The 23,492-nt window shown below is 30.0% G+C and overlaps 2 protein-coding genes across 5 annotated transcripts; one reads left to right on the top strand and one right to left on the bottom strand.

Moving 5' to 3' along the window:
- Positions 1-1,035: 1,035 nt before the first annotated feature.
- Positions 1,036-9,757, bottom strand: LOC8265526 (nuclear transcription factor Y subunit A-7). 3 transcript variants are annotated; one of them, XM_048372831.1, is made up of 7 exons: positions 9,604-9,749; positions 7,173-7,230; positions 6,867-6,930; positions 6,050-6,198; positions 3,001-3,111; positions 2,723-2,887; positions 1,036-1,806 (listed from the first exon to the last, which is right to left on the bottom strand). In XM_048372831.1, exons 3-7 carry the CDS (start codon positions 6,892-6,894, stop codon positions 1,618-1,620), a joined length of 642 nt encoding a protein of 213 aa, XP_048228788.1. In that variant the 5' UTR covers positions 6,895-6,930; positions 7,173-7,230; positions 9,604-9,749; the 3' UTR covers positions 1,036-1,617. The 3 variants fall into 3 exon arrangements, with proteins under 3 accessions (XP_048228788.1, XP_048228789.1, XP_048228787.1); XM_048372832.1 differs by lacking the exon at positions 7,173-7,230 and adding an exon at positions 6,527-6,745 and having other exon boundaries at positions 9,604-9,743; XM_048372830.1 differs by lacking the exon at positions 7,173-7,230 and having other exon boundaries at positions 9,604-9,757.
- A 7,618-nt stretch (positions 9,758-17,375) lies between these two features.
- On the top strand, positions 17,376-21,724 carry LOC8265524 (ferredoxin--NADP reductase, embryo isozyme, chloroplastic). Of its 2 annotated transcripts, XM_002523145.4 has the most exons (5): positions 17,376-17,677; positions 17,991-18,047; positions 19,462-19,794; positions 20,296-20,515; positions 20,992-21,724. In XM_002523145.4, exons 1-5 carry the CDS (start codon positions 17,651-17,653, stop codon positions 21,489-21,491), a joined length of 1,137 nt encoding a protein of 378 aa, XP_002523191.1. In that variant the 5' UTR covers positions 17,376-17,650; the 3' UTR covers positions 21,492-21,724. The 2 variants fall into 2 exon arrangements, with proteins under 2 accessions (XP_002523191.1, XP_048229014.1); XM_048373057.1 differs by lacking the exons at positions 17,376-17,677; positions 17,991-18,047 and adding an exon at positions 18,599-18,617.
- The last annotated feature ends 1,768 nt before the right edge of the window (positions 21,725-23,492 follow it).

Raw genomic sequence — 23,492 nt, 5'->3', positions numbered from 1 at the left:
CAGATATGTATTAGTTAAAGTTTATCCTGTCAAGTTACCTAATCAGGCTTTACATCTTAATTAGTGGTTCTTTTATTAGTTCTGTAAATCACTGTTGTCTCTCTCTTCTGATGATCATCACGGCTAATCCAGAAGACAAACATCCAATACTCACTGGGGCAACTTCATCATCACCATTAGCAGAAAACTCATCATTACGTTGAAAATAATGCAGAGCCAGCAATCAAACCCTCCCACTTGATGCTGTTTCAACGGATCAGTTTTCTGGGAAGAAGCAAGACTGGGTCGAACAGACATCTGTTGCCCAACCAAGAGGATAAAAAAGAACGATTGTTGTTTCGCAGAAAAGGCAAGGAAATTAGAGCAGATTTCAGAGACTTTTACGGTGCCACAGAGGTAGAATTCTCATTACAAGGTTTATTGCGCATGTCGGCCATGGATATCTCAAGAAGAAAAAAGAAAAAATGCCCATGTCAGTATGATCCTCAACCTATGCTGATTTCTCAGCTAGATAAGGTGCACCATTTGGAATAGTTCCAACCTGATCCAGGCTTTAATTGACCAACTTTTGCTTTCTGTAAAACCTTTGGTTCTTTCATCACTCTGACCATGTATTAAAGATATCAGACAAAAGGTAAACTGCATGTTCTCTTTGCTACTTATCATGTGGGTTCTAAAAACAAATCCTATTCCTAGCTAGGGTGCTGATGAGAATTACTAAGTCAATTACTGTGTATGATTGATCTTGATCCTTATCAAGGAATACATAATTATGCCTCGTCTCCAAGGGCTAAGCGCGCCACCATGTTCGATTGCTGCTACAGCCATACAATATTATAGATGATTTGAGTATAACTAGCTGGTACATATGCACAATCGGACTCGGATTAGAATCGCAAATGCATGGTAGACAAGATACATAAATAGCAAAGCTGCTGGTGCAGGTTCGCAAGTTTCGGAAAGCTTGGTTCACTTTCACTGGTAATACAAAGCTCAAACCTTAACAACAATAATAAGACTCGAGAAGAGAGAAAATTATGGAAGGATGATGCACTGTATTGAGTGCATCACTTCAAACTTTATGCTATTCAATGCAACTCAAACATGGCTGTCGTGCCAAACTATTTCACAATACTTAAAGTTCGAATCAAACCATCCAACTTATTAGGAAAGCTGACAGCAACAAGTAATGAACAAGCTAATACTAAATAGAAACAGCCAACCTAATCTTCACTAAGCTAATGACACAAACTTAACCTGACCAATTAACATCGCTACAAATTTGTTGTTAGAAAAGGCTCTAGCTCAACCACGTTCTTCAAAGAAAGAAAATGACTGCACACCAGATGTAACCATCACTCCCCCCATGAAGAAAAGGTGACACTACAAATAAATCCACTGCTGCGAAGACAACTATCCATGCCCCTTAATTACACTGCCTGCTTCATCTTTGCAACCTCACTACAAACCCACTGCTAGAAAAAGCTATACATACTAATGACTCACAAGTAAAGAGCCAGAGTCGAGCAATACAGACTTTGGGGGATGACTACCCTGGATGCCACCTTAACTATCTCATTTGTGGATGCAGTGCATGTACAACCAGCTTCCAGTGTATCAAGACTTCCCATCTGAGGAAACAATATCACTTTTATCAGAATTAAGATTGATATTGGATTGTGATTTGTCACCTGATGCCATTTCATTCTGCTCTTGATGCTGATTTTTCTTGGCATTGAGAAACCTCCCCCCCAATCCTCTAGCTCTTCTTAATGCATGCTGATGTCGAGATTCATGCAGGTATGGCTGCAACATTAGTCAAAGCTTAGTCATAAAGATCCAAAATCAAAAGAATTTAGAAACAAAAGACTGTTATACATGGTGACCAGATCTCATGTAAAGTTGAAACAGAGGTAAGATCTTTCACATGGAATCATTATCGACTGTGATTCGTATGATAATAGCCATTCAAGGAACATGCATACATTATCACATGGCATAACAAGATATGTGATTTGGTTTATCATTGATATGAGTCTAAATGACAAAGACCAATTCAAAGTTTATAACATATCTGGAAAAGGGGATATTTATCAACCTCAAGCTTTGAGTTGGCAGACAATGCAGGAGAATTCATATGAGAAGTAAATTAAACTATAACTGAGGAGTACTATCCACAGTGCTGTAGCGAGGATTTTGGTCACTGATGATGGGTTAAATTAGTCTTTCGGGTCTTAAATCAAGCCTATGACATAATTCACAGTTGTGATCTTTTTTTAGTTGTATAAATACTCATACTTCTAATTCTTACTATGCTTTGTTTATCTCTTATTCCTTTGCCAGCATTAAGGCTTCCTGGAGTTCTCAGTGCAAGTCTATCCCTAGGAGTGAATCCTAGAGCTTATAAATATGAGGCTAGTTGTTCTATAGTTTTCTGAATCCTTCTATCCTACTAAGATCAAGTATTTTCTCCTTCTCGTCCTACACCACCAACATTATACTTTTTGGAAACTAAACCAGTGTCCTAGATATGATTGACCTTGCAACTTTGAAGCAAGAAAGAAGATACATATAGTCTAACAGAATCAGAATGCATCAGCAGAGCAATTGCCAAAACTGATAATTGATAACAGATATAGATTTTTCTTTCTTATATTCTAATCAATCAGGTGAGTCAAACATAAGTAGGAAGATATTTGCTTCTGAATGGTCGCCAATATACCTTACGCGACTTGATGACTTTATTTTCTGATTCAGCTTTTGCACGGGATTGTCGACGTCTCAAAATACCATGATATTGTTTTGCATTGACAAAAACAGGTTCCTCAACTGTATCCGATGGCAAAGGGACTCCAGCTTGCTGAATTCCCATTAACTGAAGATGGACCTGAAGCAAGTAGTTATTTTACAATCATAAGTTACGTGTTAGAAAGAGTTTTTCAAGGATAAAAAGAGACTAGGGTTCAAGATGTTAAAGCATATGACAGCAAATGGAATCACCATTGGTTGTCCACCATAGGGCTGTGGCGGATATGGCTGAGCATCATAGGGAGCAAATATGCTTCTATAATAGGGATCCGGGTATGGGTAAGCTGCTGCTCCTCCTGCTGCCTAAAATTCCAAAAGCCATGAATGGAAGTTAGTACAGCAAAGTGCCAAATCTTATTCAGTCTGAGAAAATATCTGATTCTGAATCTTTAGCCTTATTTACAGGAGAATTTCATAGTACAAAGAAATGTTAGTAACTCTAACATGAAGAATAGAGAAAATGCAAAGGGATAGAATAAAAGAACCCTCAAAAGCAATTGTCAATAACAGCAGATCAGAAACCAAAGGATCACACTGTTCAGACCATAAAATTATATTTAACATAAAAATAAGTAGAAAGACATAAACTGGAACTGCAAGTTGTGTACTGAAGTTGATTCTCCCTCTGACTTTAAGACTTTTGTCTAGTAGGCAATGATAACATTAATATTAGACATGTACTCCCTATGCTTTTATAGTAGTGAGACTAGTAGGTGCATGAACTTGCATCCTTCGATTTCATAAAGTGTCTTAAATAAACCTTTTTTCTGTTGCTGGATAAGAAATGGTTCTGCCTACTTTAAAAACTCTTAGTTGTTTTCATTTGAAGGGATTCAGGAGAACAGATGGGCAAGCTCATTGGGTTTGTACAAGTATTAGGTGCTTTGAAGTGCTAGTTTGGAGCACAATCCTAGAGTTTTCATACCCTATCCACTGCCATCCCTATTAAGTCAATTGATCATTATAAGTTCATTCGATCCATTTCAATAAATTCTACTGAATTAATCTCAGTGGTAACAGACAGTTGCTACCAGTTTAATCATACAAATTGTATCTCTTAACTTTCAATTTCTCCATGCAAGCTGTTTGTACTGCTTTAAGTTATCAAATTTCTAAGTAAATCTCAAGTTATTGGCATTTTTTTAAACTTGCATGGCTATTTTGTTCAAGGAACAAGTTTGCAGTGCTATTGTTTTGAAATAAAATGGAAAACATGTTGTCTCTGGCATTCACTTAGTTCTTTAAGAGGGGTTCCAGATAACTATATGCAGCAAGGTTGGAGATTCCCTTCTTTCTATAACAGGCAACTTATGTTCTCTCTTTAGCTTATCTTAGAAGGAAATCTTTCCTCATTTTAATCTTTCTCTCCCTTAACTTTAAAATATTTGAATAAAACAAGATTTGGAACTTTCTTAAGCAACAGCTAAAGCTCCTTCCTTATTATCCGGAATCCTAAATTCTAGCACCTAAAATCACGAACCTGTAATGTACAATTATTGCTTGATGCCTTCTCAAGAAACAAATCTTTATAAAGACTGTTCTAGGCTGAAATCTGCTATATGTGATTGAACTTGATCCCAGAGAAAAAGAGATGATCCTGAAAAACTCTCCCTGCTTGAATATCTAGTTTCTTCTGCTTTTGTTCCCTATGAAAAGGATGGTACGAGTTGCACCTAGACTCCAAAAACATTTTATTTTCAATAAAATGTAAACAATTGATGTGACCAATTTTATTTACTCAGAAAACTATTAATCGGTGCTAAATGATAACAAATGACTAAAGTATCAAGGTTTAAGTCTTAATTTAAGCTCGCTTAGGTCAAAATCCAAATTGCCCCCCGTATGCCCTTTGATTTCACCAAAGAGATCTTGAAAAGGGGAGAAAGAGAAGAATATTTGTTCTATTTTATTATCACATATCCTTTCATATCAGCATTCTAGTTTTAGAATTGAGATAACCTTTTGATGCACTATAAGCCTTAGCTTCAAGTTTTACGACAAGCTTCAATTCTAAGAGTCATCATTTTGATAAAGGTGTTGCTGTACTTATGTTCCTTGCAACCGCCACACCATATCACTAGTTTTAGAAATACACCACCGCCAGCAGCAGCAGAATAATAGCTCTTAGTTAATTACTTTTGCTGAATTATAAACATATGATATGGCAATTAACAGTTGCTACAACCATCATATAGACCATTTGCAATAAGACGTGGGTATCCAAATTATTCAGCAGCATCACCTTATTGAACATTGAGCTTGAACCATCACTTATATTTTCTGCAGCCACCATAACCGCCACTATCTACCTCGTCAAGCCCTCTATGATCCAACTCAATTCTTATAACATTTAAACAGAAGTGAATCTGCATCTCTCAAACTTGAAAGAGCATCGACATAACGAATGACCTAATCCAAAATTTGATTCCCTACCTCTAAGAACAGACTGAACTTATCTATCACTCCACCATATTACCTATTTATACACTTCTCTATTCTTCAGTTCCACATTGCATTCAAGCATCCATCACTAAAAGGCATTCTAAAATTTTTTTTTTTTTTTTTTTAAATATCTGAAAACTCTAATTACTTGCCAATTTTCACAATCAATTAAGTTTATTGAGAGCGGACTTTTTCACATATGTGCTGAGACCTCCTCACAGCAATAGTCATAGTTAAATTTATCTTAAAGTGATCATGTCAGATGAGAATACTTGTCCATTGGCATTTGGCAGGACAAATCAGCACTTCAAATTACTGACAAACTGTACGAAGATTTTGGAAAACTGGGCTACATGAGATACATGCACATAGGCCACATTACCTCAAGTCAAAAAAAATATGATGGACCTCATGTTAAATAAAGATAACAAAATCCTGACCAAAATTTTTTAAAACAATAATGGACTAAGAAATACTAGATAAAATATAACTGAAATTGCAATTCAAGCTTTCAAGACACTGTTTTTCCACCTCTAATAGTAAATTAATCTAACAAGAGGAAGTATAGCTACCACAAAAAACAGTCTTCAAATAGCATATTCCATTTGACGATATGGAGAATCAATTATCTTCACAGCTTGAATTTACTTCCACTTTGTTTGGGGACACATAAAACCAACAAGCAAAACAGCATAAGCAAAAGACGCAATGAAACAACAGACTATCTAAATATTGCTTTCAAACACACAGCCATTGACAGAAAAATAAAATTCAAAAGAATTTACTTTCAAGATAGTACCATAGCGTGCCCAGAACCAAGTTGCCGACTTGTTGTATAATGAGCATTTGGGGTTGAGATCCCAGGGTGCACCATCGCAGTTGCAGGTGGTGATGACTGATTTTGGGTTTCCGAGAGTTTCTGCTGCTGCTCATTAGCATCACTATTATCTGGAGAATCATCTTAATTAATATCATATTGTTAAGCATTAAGAGAAACTCTAGACACCATAACAGTCAATTTGATTAAACTGCCTAGACCGTCAAATATTTGTTAAGCACAAGATCCTCTTAAGGCTCCTGTTTTACCCACAAGAAGTGCTAGTAGTGGAGTAGAACAAAAATGTGGGTATTGTCGACCTTATTGAGAAAGCCAAGCTCAGTGTTCATTATGAGCATCAAAGACTATATCTAGTAAGGAAGAGTGTCAGCTTATATTGATACTCTTCCAAGACAAACTGAAACACTAGAGAAATCCCAGAAAATACAAATATCTTACGGCCCGATTTTTTGACCATTAGTAGAACATTCCCTCCACAAGAGAATACAGATTTCCCACAAAATTTGGTAGGTGCAATAATCCTTTGCTTAGTTAAGAAACCTGAAAGTCCTTAAAACATGTATTAGCCCCACGATTGCCAGGATTCTGCTATACTAAGAGAAATATATAAAGCTTATCCAAGTACTTGTGTGGGAAAAAAAAGAATCCCATGTATCCCTGATAAAAGCAATGTAGAACAGAATATCTTAAATCAGTCTATAACCGAGTAAAAAGAAATTATATACTGATAAAGTTATCACTAAATTGCTTAATGGATGAACATTTTCAGCTAATATACCTGAATGATCATGCACGGAAGAAGTCATGAGGCTATCGTGCAGACAGAATCCTCAATATCAGATCTGACAAGACAATTAAAATAATCAGGTCAATGTGATACCAAAAATATTCAATAAAAGCTAGTCAAATGTCAGCCAAGCCTACCAAAGGTTTAAAACTACCAACATCGTTCGATGAACAGAACTGGAAAAGCTAAACTTGTGTATAGAATTGAGAAGGTGTTATGTCTATATGACCATCATATTTCTCAAGATGGAATGACAAGAGCCACTAGCTATGCGTTAACACTAACTTGTCCACATACATTCTTTAATTCATCAAGCTTACAATTGCACAACGGATCTGCCCTCATAACCTCACATCTATTTATTTAGACAAAAGAAAGGAAATAGCAGAAACCAAAACCAAAATAAGTCTACAATCAAATCAGTACATTGAAAAAAATCATTATAAGAGTAGACGTCTATAGTTTAGCTACTGATTATGCTTTAACACTCAAATTTTCCACATCTAATCTATAATTCATCAAGCTTACAGGCACATAATGTGACCTGCCCACATGACCTTGCATTATCTATTTATATTCAAAAGAAAAAAGGAAAGAGCTCAAATCAAAACCAAATAGATGTACAATTTCATTGGCATGTTAAAAGAAATCATTATAAGACATAGATTATGTAGTTTCTATTTAGAATTTTTAGTAACAGTAACCTTCTCAACATGCATCATAAATGAAAACCTATGCTACCCAAAAGAAATCCGCAGAACCTGTGAACCTCCTGCCACATGGTATCCTGCAGTCTGCACTATCCATAAAGAACAAATCAAACTATTCAATGGATTCAGTCCCCTTGTTCTGTGAGGGAATCAAATCTTGATACTTACACCATATAGTGATAAAATCATAAATAAGCATTAAGCAAACAAAACTACCTTTAAAAAAAAATGCTAATTACATACACAAACATGCACACACACACACACACACACACACACACACACACACACACACACACACACACACACACACACACACTCAAGTGCCATTCTGATATTTTTTCCCATACCATTTGGAATTTATAGAGATGAGAAGACACACAAACATGAACAGAGACGGGGGGGCAGTAATGCGGAAGATAAGATGTAACAGCAGAGAGAAGAAAATGGAAGAGATAATGGGAGGATGAGAGAGAAAAATTCTTGCAAACAGCACCAATAGCTTGTCCAAATTAGCAACATCTCCACATTGAGATGTTGCAAATATCATAACTAGTACTTGTTTATGATGTCATGGACCAAGTTTTTGTGCCTTTTCCACAAACGTACAGGCAAAAAACTACAACAGCAGTAGCTGCCTCCATGTAGAAAAATAAATCTTTACTTCTGATGACTTTAAGAACACAACAACACGAAAGGAGAAGAAGGGAAAAGAAAAAGCAGCCTATGCTACATGGTAGCTTGCTTTAGTTTAGGTATTATCACCATGCCAATTTGGATCTGGAGAGGTATTATCTCAATTGCCTACTTGATCCAAAAAATAAGCAGACAGTAATAGTTATATTGCTTTATATTAAAAAAAATCTACTTGTTTTACAAAGTTTATTCATCGAAGCTTTTTCTTCCAGAAACAAAATGGAGGGGGATCCTCCTTTTTAGTTTTCTCCATTTTACAGCCAAAACGGTTTACAACTGGAAACTTTACAAGATCTAAGAATGGCACCAAGGTTTAGTTAGATTTCACCAAAGCTGGAGCCATGGCATGTGCACCAGTTACACTTTTCTGATTGAACAAAGAAAAAAAAATACCTTAGAGAACATTAGAAAATGTATTACATGTTTTCTTATCATTAGGGACATGTTAAGGAAGTAAATGCAAAAAGCAATTTTTTGTGACAAGACCGCAAAACATATAGATAAGTAAACTATAAGCCAAGCACTGGCACAAGAAACTTAGTATTACAAAGAAAGTGAACCTTGAGGACAAGATTGACTTCAAATGCATTTAGAGTGTATAAAGCATGTCATTCAAACCCTAAACATATTTTAATCAAAATTATCTCATATGCATTTTGTTCTTCAAAATCCAACAATGGAAGGACAGCAACTACACAAAATAATAAGAACTTTCAACCAAACAATTGCTTAAGTCCAAAGCAATTATAAAATTGGATATAGAAAGGGCGCACACATTCAAAGAACTAAAATTAATCACAACTACGAATCAACCCCCAAAAAAGATCCTAAACCAGAGCATTGGCAACAACAGAAAGAATTCAATTATAGCTAAATTCACAAAAAGCTAGCTCAATTAATTCACGCAGCTACAAAATTTCCAACTCAACAGCAAAAAATTTCAGCGCTTCAACTCACCAAAACACACAAATTAAACTCAATTAATCAACACCCAATAGACAGAGTACTGAACGCTCAGTTAGCAATGAGAAACAACCAATCGCACAACGCTTCTTACAGTCATTTCCCATTCGTCCAAAATCCTCCAACATTTATTTTGTTTCTCTTCAACGAAACAAGGAAACTAATAAAAACCACACACGTAATCATATATACATATATATATATATAATATATCTTAGAAAGACTAATCCAAGAATTCGTTAATTCGGAGGCAAATAGAAAATCAGATTGTGAGAGACATAGAAAGAAATTTATCATCTCTAATGCAACAGATTAAGGAAAAAAGGGAGGGAATTAGGGTTTCGAATTTCGAAACTTACCTTACGGAGAAAAGAGAGAAAGGTATGTTTGTTACAAGTGGTGTTATTGATGTTCGAGAATCCTCTGTCGCAACAGGGGAAATGAAAGGGAATTATACAGGAAAAAAAAAATAGTACTATTACTGGTCTCTCTCTGTCTCTGTTTCTGTTTCCGTTTCCGTTTTTTCTTGGTGAAATTACTTGTGGACAAATGGTCAGATTCCCCCTTGAATTTGTGGAGGGATCAAATAGGAAGAATTTTGAACTATTATGATAAATTGGCCCACATTTTCTATTTGTGGCTCAAATTATCTTAAATTTTAATAGGCTAATGCTCTATTTTATTTCATGGAAAAATAAATTATTTCTGAAAAGCATTTTATGAGAAAAATATTTTTCTGAAAAATAACTTATTTTTCTAAATTTAGCTGTAATGTCAAAATCACTAGAAAAAGTAAGGTAAAGATATAGAAAGAAAGAGCATAGTATGTATTTTGAAGAGAGCAAAGGAAAATATTTTTTTCATTTCTAAAATGAAAAATATTTATTCTCCAAAAACATAAAAAACTTATATTGACTGAAAGAATATTTTCCTTTAACTTATTTTCTAAATCATTTCTAATACAAAAAACACATGAAAAATGTTTCCTTAATAAGTATTCTTTGTGAGACAAACAACACTTAAATAAATTGAATTTGAAAAGAAAATAGATTTTTTATATATTTAATGATAAAAAATATGATAATTATTATCTAGATATATCTTATCTCATTATTTATGTGTATTAACGTCAATTGAATCTAATTTCAAATTGGAGACTATGGAGATCAAATTTATTAATTTTAAAATAATTGAAATCTTGTTAATTTTTACTATAGATAGTTCATATGAATTTTATAAATTTAGTAGTATTTGAAAAATGAAAAATTATATATGATGGTGATAGAGTGGCCATGATGATAGCGGATGAAAATAAAAAAATATAGTTGATAACAATAGAAAAAAGAAGAAATAGATGACGACGAGAGTTCAATAATAGTATATGATAAACAATAATAAGAAATAATAGTAAATGATAATTTTGATATAGATAAATAAAAAGTTTCTTTTGAAATCTAATAACTAAATTAAGTACAAAAATATTTTAAGAATAAAAGTTTTATAAATAAAATATTTTATTTCAATGTTCTTTAAATAGTCTCGATTTTTAAATTAATTCTGGATTTAATATTGAATCAGTTTGTTAACATAATTTAAATTCGGTCCATTTTAGACCTTGGATACAAATTCAAGGGGGAAACCGACCCTTTGTCCAGTTACTTTATTTTACTCATAGATTGAGATGAACTTTTTAGTTACTGCTGTATTTCGCTGCTTCCTCTGTCCAAACATTGACTTTTTTTTCTAATTTTAGGCTTTTGATTTCATTATTTCAAAGATATTATTTAATTTCTTTTAATGTAACAAAACATGACAAATAATTCAGACATAATTATCAGAAAAGAATTTGCAGTCAATTTATTAAATTAGAAAATATATATAATAGATAATCTAAAATAATAATACTTAATACTTTATTAAAGAAAAATAAAACTAAAATCCATAACAATTTACTGTCACAGTTAACACACGCACTAACAAACAATGTGATTGGAGGAACGGTAAAAAAGTGAAAAACAGTTCTAGTGGTGGTAAAAAAGAAATGGGGACCGCGAGGGGAGATTCGGGCAGGAGAGAGAAAGTGCCCTGGAATTTAGGAAGCGCAAATTTGGACCAGAAATTGAAGTGGGGCCTACAGAAGAGTGGAAATGTGGAAGGGGTGACCGGTGACCGTGTTTTTTTGAGTGCATTTATTTATTTATATTTATTTTAAGATTAGGATATTATGTGTTGGAAAAGTGTACGGATCTGATGGAGGTGGACCCATGATAAGGGATATGATTGGGGTTGTAGAGTTCCAGCGCTTTCTATCGTGAATAACGCCTGTGGTTATTGATGTACACTTGCCACCTTCTTTTTTCTCTAATTATCTTGTGGGTAATTATAAAAAGGGGTAAATCGTATTTTTTTCCTTATATTAATCATATTTTCTATCAGAATTTGTATTAAATAATTTTTAATTTAATTTAATTTCTATACTATTTATTTTTTATTTTTTATATAATAAATAAATATTTTTATATTTTATTTATTATACTAAAAACTTTTTACACTAATTTTAATTATAAACTATTTATTTTGGTCACATTATATACCATTATTAGTATTAAGACCAAAAACGCATTACCACCTATACCAATTTTTTATTTGCTAAGCTAATTCGTTAAAAATCTGAAAAATATATAAAAAAATTAATATATAAATTTGATTAGGAATTATATATTATAAATAAATTATTATTAAGATATAATCAAATTAAATTCATATAAATAATTGAATAACTAAATTGAATTCATATTAAAAGTTGGATGACTAAATTGATAGCATATGTGATTTACTTTCTAAAAAATGAGTAAATTAAACTTATATTAGAAAACTTAAAATTAAATTAACTTAGAAAATAACTAAATTGATTTTGAATGCAAAATTTAGAAAGCTAGATTAAAGTTGAGACTTTCACATAGTTTTGGGTTTACGGTATTTGTTTTTACAATTTTTCTTTCAAAAAAAGTTGTGTTTATATGGTTTATTTTACTGCATTATAGTATTTTTAGTATTTTATTGATTTTGTTTTAGTATATTTTTATAACCGTTTAATATATTTTTAAATTTTATTTTAGTTAGTCTTCATGTATTTTAAATTATATTTAATATATTTTTATATATTATAGTATATTTTTTAAAATATATATTTTCATATCATTAAAACACATTAACTATTAAAAATATATATATAAAATCATTCAATTCACGAATACCAAATATAAAAATATAAAATAAAAATGATAAATCTATCTTATTTGGTTGATTTTATAGTTATACAAGTTAAAACTATATATTATCGGTATCTTATAAGTATATTTTTAGTATTTTTTAATGAAATTTTAAAATGTGAATTCATAATAATACAAGTTAAAATAAATAAAATTTTTGATATCTTTTAAGTATGTTTTTAGTATTTTTTTCTAGTAAAATTCTGAAAAAAATAAAAAGATAGAAAATAAAAACTGAATTTCACAATAATATAAATTAAAAAAATATTTTTTTGGTATTTTATAAGTACACTCTTAGTATTGTTTTCTTTCGCTTTCTTTTATATATATTTTTAATATTCTTTTATAACAAATTCTGAAAAAAAAAAAAGAAAATATATAGAATTAAAATTAAAATCACAATAAAATAAATTCATTTTTAAATTTTTTGAATATCTTATATTTCAGTATATTTTTTGAATAAAATTTTAAATAAATTAATATTAAATAATTTTTTTTAAAAAAATCATAAAAAACAATTTCACCGTAGAAAGAAATTTAAAAAACTGGAAAATTCTTCATTAAACTTTAACCCTAATCCTATTGGTCTTCGTACTAGGTTGGGCTTGGTTTTAGCCCAAGAGGAAAAGAAAAGGGTTATATATATATATATATATATATATATATATATATTTATACGAGAAATGGGCTTTATGGCCCAAATTCTTTTTGTTTTTTTATAAGGTTTTTTTGGAATTGCTTAATGGTAGTACTCATTTTATTATTATCTTTTTAATAAAGTTACGGTAACATCCTTAATTTTAATATATCCTTTTATTTTCATAAAGTTCAAACATAACATAAAGCTACTATTTCTTTTTTACACCCTTAAATGATTTTTTTTAATTTATCTTTTTTTATATATTGCAGTAGAATAAGAAAATCTACATCAATAAATTTAATGATAAAATCAAAGCAACATGTGGCTAATGCATTATTTAAATGATTTTGGTTTTTGTTTACACCATTCATTAGAGTTCCATCTAACTTTCAAAACCTAATGACCAAATTTAATTAGGTACTAATCCCCAATTTAATTTCAACTTACTTTCTTCTTCAATGTCATTCTACTTTAATCACGTGATAAATAGTATAATAATGATAACAATATCAATTAAATGTGCGATTTTCATTGTGAAATCGAGTTTTTTTTTTGTTAATATTTAATTATTATTTTTTTAAATTCAGATGAAAACAAATTTATTATAAATTCGTGTTTTTAAATCTAGGACAGAATCTAGCTCGCAATCAAAATATATAATTATTCATATATAACTTTATAAATGAACTGAATTTGCTAGATGACTATTAAAAAATAATATTTTTAAGTCCGTCTAAAAAATAATATTTTAAGTTCTTGCTCGAATAAATTTATTATCTATTAATATTGATAGAAGTTTATAGTAAATATAAAATAAAATATTGATATTTTTTATTGCATAGCCTATTAATTGCCATGGAGCATTCAATGAAATAATAATAAATAATAATCAAATTTGAAAGTTGACATGTGCTGTTTGCACATGAAATTTTACTAATTTTCTTGTTTAATGTAGAGTCAAGCCTCCATTGATGAACGAAAGGCTGCTTCTTGTCATATAAAACAATATGCGAACCTCTATTTTGACTATTCATCCACGTGGCTGCTCTTTAGTTTAATTTTTACCATATGATCCATATTATTATTATTATTATATAATAATCAAGAAATTATCAAGGACATTCAAGATGATTGTCGACTGACAAGAGAAAAAAATTGCTCTATTAGGAGTTTGACTTGCATAAAAATAATAAAATTATAAGAGCGACGAAAAAAAATCTTTTTTGTGATCAGTTATGATACATGTCTTAATAATTTGAGTAATAAATTTAAAAAATAAAAGGAATAAAATTTATATTTTTAATATTTATTTTTGTGATGTAAATATATAACCGTCAGATAAAATGGAACTATAAATGAATTTATATTCGAAACGGTGTAAAAAGAGTATAATTTGCATAATAAATTATTTTATTTTTTCCTTTATTTGTGAGAATGTAGGTTTATTTTATTTGTTTCGTTTTATGAAATATTTGAAGTGGGAACAAAATAAGAATACTCACGGGTTGGTTCAGAATCAGAACTAGACCGGTCAAAATCAACTTAAAAATCAGTCAAATTCGAAATTGAAATCGAAATCACACTGGCCTATAAAACTGGAGGAGACAATGCCGGTTTCGGTTTCGAATCGAAAAAATAAAAAATTAATTAAAATAATATAATAATCATGTAACTAATATTTAATATTTATTAATTGTATAATTAAGTTTAAGCTTTTTTCTTAAAAAATTATTTAATCAATGAAATGTATTATTTCGTTGGGGGTGGCCTTTTGGATTTGGTAAGAGCTTCCCTAGAACTTTAATGATGTGCCCATAAGCTTATTATAGCCCAAAAAGAAACCATTCGTAAAGCTTATAATAATATCAAATGCCTTTCCCAAAATAACCCTCAGACTGGCTCTCTCCCTGTGTTCTTAGCGGCAGCCGCCTATCAGCCTTCCCATGTAGCGCCGTCGTCTGAAATTGACTCTCTTCACGACAAAACAAAATTAAAAGATTTATAATACTCATTCTAGGATTTGATTCAAGAGCATCATTCTCTGTTGTAAAAAGTATACGTGAAACACAAAAATTCCTGATAATTGATTTTCTTTTAAAAATATTTTAATAATTATATTTTATTTTTCTAAAATTTAAAGATTAAGAGAATTATTTTTAAAAATATTTTATTTTCTTAGGAGTTGTATTTATTATTTTTTATAAATAAAAATAATTATTATAACATATTTTAAAATAAATTAAAATAAAAATTATGTATAAGTCAATAGAAACACACTTAGATAATATTGTAAAGAATCATTAAAAACATTTCTAAGATATCTTATATATATATATATATATATATATATATATATATATATATATATATATAATTTTTAATATTTAATTTTTTTGACACGTTTTAACATATAAAATTTTCATTTTGACATGTGTACGTTTTAACACATAAAATTTTCATTTTGACATGTGTACATTCTTAACACATAAGATTCAAACATATATATAATTTTATAAATTTTTCTATTAATTTATTGATTAATAAGTTACATTTATAATTAAACACTTATTCTAATCTTAAGGAACAATATAATTACTAATAAATTAATTTTTTTAAAAAAATAGCAATATCAATTATATTGATAGTATAATTTACATAATATTAGAGTTAATAAATAAATATTTTAAAAATAATTTATTGATAATATTAATTTAAAAATAATATTAATAAATAAATATTTTATTAAATACAATAATATAAATAAAATTTAAAAAATTAAAAGCATTTACAAATAGTTAGTTTGCTATTATTTTTAAAATTATTATAAATCAAATATTAAATATTGAATAATTGATTAAATTGTATCTATAAATTTAATTTTATAATCGAAATAATAATAACGGTCATACAACACATAGATAGACGACTAGTATATATTAATTTTTGAGATTTAGATTTTTTTATATATGTGTTTAATTTTTGACATGTATAATTTTTATTTTGATATGTGTACTTATTTTGACACATGAAATTCAAGTTTAAATGTAATTTTGTAGTTTTTTCTATTAACTTATTAATTAGTAAATTACATTCCTAATAAAATTTTAATTCTAATCATAAAAAATAACATATTAATAATAAATTAGTTTTTTAATTAGATAATAATTATTTTAAAGTATAGTATATTAATTATTTTTTAATATTATGTTAATTAATAAATTAATTTACTAACTAGATAATAATTCTAATTATAGAAAATAATATTTTTAAATATTATACTTACTAATTAATGAACTTTTAATTCTAAAAAATAATAACATTAGTTATATTGATAGTAATAATTTATATAATATTAAAATTAATTAATATATATATTTAAAATAGTTTTATATTATTGCACTAAAAATCTAAACTCTAAAAAATAAATTAAAAACATTAAAAATAATTAGTTTTCTATTATTTTTTAAAATATTATAAATTAATATATATTAAAAAATTTATTAAATTATATCTATAAATAATTAAAATAATAATAATGATAGTACTTTGCACGAATAAACAATTAGTACAATAATATTTTAAAACAATCATATTTTAAAATAAAATTTTAATATATTTTTAATTTCTTAAATATAATGTAAATGGTTAGTTTATCTCTCTTTTTTGCGTTCAATAAATATACTACAGATTTTTATATATTTTATTAATTAATATTCTTTTATTTTATTTTTTCATTAGTTAAAATAAAAATATTAGAATTAATATTATTAATATTTATAAAAATAAAAATAATATAAAAAGAAAACTACAAAAGGGTCTATTATATTTTAATGAAACTTTTTAATTCTTTATATATAAATATTTTTTTATCATAAAAACTGTATCTTTAATATAAAGACTACTACTAAAAATGCTGCAAGCAATATAAAATTTAAACATTTGAATATATTTTTTTTATTATAAATTTATATTTGACTCATCAAACATTACAGAGTTTTAGAGTGTTCATGTAAATCCTCTCCTTCAAACTAAGACTTATTATCATTTTATAATTATCCTCTTATATGCCCACAGTCTAATAGATATTTCATTAATTGAAGAAAGGTTTAAGAGAAATGGATTAACCAAAAAAAAAATGTTAAAATAGTGGAAAAGAAGAAGAAGAAGGGAGTTGTTGGTAAATGCAATACATAGCATTGGTATAAACTACATAGGAGAAAAGTTTGACAACATTAAAAAAACAAAAGGCAACATATAATAGAGAGCAGAGCAGCCAGCAGGTTGGTAGTACCACTATAGTAAACTGGAGAGGCACACCCAAAGATCCGTCTTTTGCTACTCTCCAAAGGGTCACTCTGAACTACTCAAGTTCTTCATCATCATCTTTTCTTTTTTACTTTCTCATGATCCAATCTTATAGACCCTATAAAACCAATTAAATCCCGTATTTTACAAACTCACTACACTCTCTCTACCTCTTTCTCTGATCTGATCATGGCCCATTCTGCAGCAGTTTCACAGGTCAGCCTCATCCCTCAAACTCATTGTTTTCAATTTTTTATTTATTTTTTAACATTCTCTTGCATTCTTTTGAATTTTTTTTTGGTTTCCCGGAAAGAAAAGTAAAAGAAAAGCGAAAATTTTGTATTGATTATAACGATTATGTTTGCTATGGGCATGCACTGGACACTTTATAAATTTTGCTCCTTTCTTAGCCTTTTCCTTCATTTTCTGCAATCAAACTTAGTTTTAATCATACCCCAGTTGGATGATTATAGATTAGAGATTGATTCTTGACAAAGTTGATTTTTTTTTTTTTTGTGTGTTTCTGCAGGTTTCTTTAGCTGTCCCTGTTGGGAGCGATTCGACTCTCAAGAGATCAGTTTTTAAGGTAACACCAGCAGATTTTAGGGATTTTTTGACAAGTGCTAATTTTGTTTCATGGAGAGATAAAAGTTTGACCTTTTACCTTTTGATAACGATGTGTACAAATTTGGGCTTGTAAGCATTGAGTGGACCCACTATTGCAAGTATCTAAATATCTTGCTTATGCGTAGCCCTTTTCTTAAAAATATTTAATACGTACTGATGGATGTATAACCATAATATCTTTTTCATGCTCAGATATGTTGAAAGGGTCTACCGTCTGCACTAAACTGTAGCCTCTGTTCTGAATGTTTACATTCCTTAAGAGAGTGCATCCCATTTGAAGAGTCTTTTAAGTGGTTTCATTTGTATTCTTAGGAGATAGCGAAGGGTAAACAATGAATAAGAAGATCTGGTGTTCTTCGTTCTTCCTTGTTCCTTTTATGTTCTTGTTTCATGGTTAAGTGTTATGCCAAGTTTGCTGATATGCTTCTTCAATCTGACTTAAGCTGCAGGCTGAATTATTAGATGGCTTGATCCTGAATGGATCAATGGAATTCTAAAGTAGGATTCTGTTGTTTGTATGCAGTGAAAGGTATATAGCCTTTTGATTTAGGTTGAAATGAAATTAATTTAAGTATGACTTGGATTGCTAATTGAATGAAAAATGGGCAGACCTTTTTAGTAATCATCTAAACTTTAAAGCCTAATAGAAGGAGTTGGTGAAAGAGAAAAGTGAAGTGCAGTTTTTTTTTTAACATGTCCTTGGCTTGATACATTATCACCCACATCTTGGGCTTTCGGCTTTACGGCTTTCTATCACTATATTTGGTGTTCTTAGAGAAATGTATAAATTGCACATTAATTCAAATAGGTTTAATTGCATGCTGGCCTTCTTTGTTTTCTTTTCGTGAAATTGTCTAAAGTTAATTCCTAGCACATGTGTATATCGCATTCAAGGTGCAAGGCGTTGTCACTGTATGAACTTTGTTTATTAAATTTGGATACTGGTTCTTATGCTTCTGTACTTTGTTTAATCAATTACTGGGAAACCCTGTATTTTGGTGATGAAATTGCCTCCACAAGGAAGAGCTAATTTTTTGACAAATCCTACTCAAAGAGGTCTAGTAGCCATGATTAAACTATTTCATTATTATCCTAGTAAGTATAACTGTAACTATGTGTATTTTCTTTGTTGATACAGCATTTTCTTGACTATTTTTTATTATAAGGCCAAATTCAATGTGAAGGATATGTTGTTGAGTTTCTAGATGTGCATCAGTATTTGATTCTGAATCCTTAGTATCTTTTTATCGGTTGCTCCTCTTGACAGTTTCTTTTGTCGCGATTTCTAAAATGACATTAACTTGCAAAGGGGAAATAGCCACCAAGTCTTTCTTATTTTTTGCATGTACTGAGCGCACTTTATCTTGTTGCAGACACACAGTATAAGCTTCAGTGGTAAATCATGGGCCCCTTCCTTGGCTTTGGACTTGAAATCAAGAAAGGTTCAATTGAAGAATCAATATGTAGTATGCATGTCAGTTCAACAAGCCAGCAGATCGAAGGTTGCAGTTTCACCATTAGAACTTGAAGATGCCAAAGAGCCTCCATTGAATTTATACAAGCCCAAGGAACCTTACACTGCAACTATTGCTTCTGTTGAGAGGCTTGTAGGCCCAAAAGCTCCTGGAGAGACGTGCCACATCGTGATTGATCATGGTGGTAATGTTCCGTATTGGGAAGGGCAAAGTTATGGTGTTATCCCTCCTGTAAGTTAGGATATTTATCGTGCTTTTTTCTTTTAATGTTTTACACTTTATTTTTAGTTGCTATTGCTATGTAATTTATTCTTAATATGTCACTTCTATCTTTTCTGTTTTGGGTGAGTTTAGCTAGGGGATTTAAAGGATTTATTCTTAAAAGCAGACGTTAAACTTTCTTTCATGGATACATTTCATTTAGAAAAATGCATGTTCTCAACTCTGCATTATCATCTAATTATTTTTGTACTGAATACTATGTGGCTGATTTGTTAACTATTGACTTCAAGTTTACATAGTTGGGATCCTCGGTTTTTTTTTTTTTTTTTTATCTTTTTATTGAATCTCCATTTGCTATCCAGTCTTTGCCAAAATGTGGGTTCAAACCTGTTACCTTATAGCCTCATTTATTTCCTACTTTGTCTTGGCATCTTGGTGCGCACATTATGATATTACCCTGTACAGAAGTATTGCAACTTGTTTCCTGATTGAATTTTTTTGGCATTCTAGGGTGAAAATCCAAAGAAGCCAGGGGCTCCTCACAATGTACGTCTTTATTCGATTGCATCAACCAGGTATGGAGACAATTTTGATGGCAAGACCGCTACTTTATGCGTTCGCCGTGCTCTGTACTATGATCCTGAGACTGGAAAGGAGGATCCTTCAAAGATGGGCATATGCAGTAATTTCCTTTGCAACTCAAAGCCAGGAGATAAAGTTCAGATCACTGGTATGGCCTTACTAATTTGTGGAAGACTACAAGATTCACCAAATCTCTTAAATCAGATCCTTTTACTCATTCATTCACTTTTCATGTTCTGTTGCTTGATGTTCAGTTATAGATTTAACTCCTATTCGCAAGCTAATAGATCAATCATAATATTTCTGTATCAAAAGACATGATATGGGTGTTTGGAGTTTTCTGCTTGTCTATGATGCTTAATTCTTGCCTATACTTATATCAGCAAATGGATTAGCTTGAAATTGTTCAATCAAACAAGTGGTAAGTGCATGTGGCTGCACACGCGAATTTAGGATTAAAATACTGTGTACATGTAAAAGAAAGGTACATGTGTGTGCATGTGCTGGAATTTTGAAGTTTACGTCTAATAATAGGTCTATTTATTTATTTAACTAGACAGTATGCTTTCCTTCCTTTTCTTTTCATTCCCCTTTTATTCAGCACTAGATTGCTTTTTGTGGCAGGACCCTCTGGCAAAATAATGCTTTTGCCTGAATCTGACCCTAATGCTACCCACATAATGATTGCTACTGGCACTGGTGTGGCTCCCTTTAGAGGTTACCTCCGACGTATGTTCATGGAGGATGTTCCCACATTCAAATTTGGTGGTCTTGCTTGGCTTTTCCTTGGGGTGGCAAACACTGACAGTCTCCTCTATGATGATGAATTCACAAAGTACCTTGAGGACTACCCAGATCACTTCCGGTATGACAAGGCACTTAGCAGGGAACAGAAGAACAAGAATGGGGGAAAGATGTATGTTCAAGATAAGATTGAGGAATACAGTGACGAGATCTTCAAACTCTTAGATGGTGGAGCTCATATATATTTCTGTGGGCTTAAGGGAATGATGCCTGGGATTCAAGATACACTGAAGAAAGTTGCAGAACAAAGAGGAGAAAGCTGGGACCAGAAGCTCTCACAGCTTAAAAAGAACAAGCAATGGCACGTTGAAGTTTACTGATATTTGCATATTATGAACCTGGTTCTTGCCTGTTTTTCCTTCAGAAGAAAATTAGCAGCCCCATCAGGCAATGTGGAGATTGTTGGATATTGAATTTGGTCAGCTTTGCAGAAACTTGATTAGCTGTTCCCATTCATCTGTATCATTTAATAATCAAATGATTCTCTTAATCAGAACAAATTAGCAGTCCTTCTGGCTTTTATAGTTTAAAGATTATTATATTAGTCCATCAACCAGTGTTGTCTTTGCCTGAACATGCATAGCCAGCGGATACCTTAGCTACTTAGCCCTTCTCTGTCTCTCTTGCACCACCATTTTTCTTGCAGATGCAATGGCAGTTGCAAATGGGCAGTCGCATTGTCTCCTTGGACATGCCTGGCTTCTAGGCACACATGCCTCAATATGTCAGACACTGTTTCTATAGTTTAACAATAGAGATTAACATGAGATTAGCTTCTTAATTGGAGTGGAATTTATTATAGTATTTTAAATTCAATGTTCCAAAGTTTCTGATTCTTTTGTTTTTCTAAATAAAAAGTGAAATTCTGTATCATAGAATAAAGTTTTTTTAAATAATAGGACTAAAAGAATCTGCACATTAATATATAAAAAGATTTTTGCATGATAAAGAACATAATTTAAATTTGTCTTATAATTTAGTTCTTAAAATTTTAAAAGCTTGATTACTTTCTATTCCTTTAATTGTTATTTTATAAAAGAGTTTCATTAAAAATAAATAAAAAAAGGGAACTTTTAAGTAATAAAAGAATGTCCAGTGAGAAGAAACTTCATAGATAGGCTTTTCATGTTGGTCCCTGGGGGGGAAATATATGCCTTGTTTCAGCCCCTTATATATAATATGGTGATGTTGACTCCTAAATGTCAATTTCCATCCTACTTTAGGAGCAATTATCAATGCCTTATCTTTTGCTTTTGTTCTTTCTTTTTCTTTTTTTTTGGAAAAATATATTATTAAATTGTTGAACTTTTAAGTATTATTTTGATGAGCCTCTTAATTTTTATTTTATATAATCATATTTTTATCTTTATTCTTATTTTTATTTAAAATTTAATAGTTTTTAATAAAAATAAAAAATATAAGTCTGTAAATATGTCTATTAGGTAATATCGAAAGTTAAAATATTAAAATAACAAAATGGACAAAAATCAACTGTGCAAATATGCATTTAGCGAAAGATTTTATAATTGTAGTAATTCTTGTAGGCATAAAAAATGGCATGTATGTATGCCATATCAGAGCTAGCGCACACCAAATTGAATTAGGATATATTCGACTAAAAATGAAAAAGTAATAGACTAAATTGATAAATTTTAAAAGTAAAAGTATATTTAAAAAAAAAATACATGATAGATGAATCATTTTGCTTTATATTAATTTGGTTTAATTCGAAGAAATCATCGATAAATTTTTTAGTCTTAAGATGGTTTGATTTTGATTTGTTTGATTCAAATCTTAGTATTGTGTTTTTGTTGAAAATTCTACTATGCATATAGGTTTTGGTAAGTAGATAAGTATTTCAGATATGTTTGTGTGTCTTCTCTGAATTTTCAAATCTTGAATTTAATAAATAAGGCTATTTATTTTATTTGATGAGATACATTGTATTATGTGGTAAGACTCTTCTAACACATTCGATCACGGTTAGCCATCCAAAATAGACAATTTGGTAACGTACAATTTTAAAAATTTAAGTAATAAATTAAAAGGAAAAAAATAATATATAAAAATAATAATTAAATAATACTCATTCTTTATATTTAATATTTTTTTTAGTTTTTGTCATTTTTTTTTAATTATAGGAGATCCAAATAGGTTACAAAATATATAATAGAAATAATTATTTAATTTTCTTAACACTGATTATAAAATAATAATTGATTTAATATAAATGTAAAATTTTGAATTTTAAAGTAAAAGTAAATATTTTCACCAGTTAAATTTATTCAGATTTTTAGAAAGAAAATAATAGTTATTTTTTT

This window comes from Ricinus communis, chromosome 4, assembly GCF_019578655.1.
Source record: "Ricinus communis isolate WT05 ecotype wild-type chromosome 4, ASM1957865v1, whole genome shotgun sequence".
NCBI lineage: Eukaryota > Viridiplantae > Streptophyta > Magnoliopsida > Malpighiales > Euphorbiaceae > Ricinus > Ricinus communis.
Note: the sequence above shows the minus strand (reverse complement) of the source record. Positions and strands in the feature narration are given on the sequence as shown.

Excerpts from the sequence above, each read along its gene's own strand:
- LOC8265524 (XM_002523145.4), top strand. The coding sequence starts at position 17,651 with ATGGCCCATTCTGCAGCAGTTTCACAG. Across the intron at positions 18,048-19,461 it reads TCAAGAGATCAGTTTTTAAG|ACACACAGTATAAGCTTCAG; the intron begins GTAACACCAGCA and ends ATCTTGTTGCAG. Across the intron at positions 20,516-20,991 it reads AGATAAAGTTCAGATCACTG|GACCCTCTGGCAAAATAATG; the intron begins GTATGGCCTTAC and ends TTTTTGTGGCAG.
- LOC8265526 (XM_048372830.1), bottom strand. The coding sequence starts at position 6,894 with ATGACTTCTTCCGTGCATGATCATTCAG. Across the intron at positions 3,112-6,049 it reads TTGGTTCTGGGCACGCTATG|GCAGCAGGAGGAGCAGCAGC; the intron begins GTACTATCTTGA and ends TTGGAATTTTAG. Across the intron at positions 1,807-2,722 it reads AAGTCATCAAGTCGCGTAAG|CCATACCTGCATGAATCTCG; the intron begins GTATATTGGCGA and ends CTAATGTTGCAG.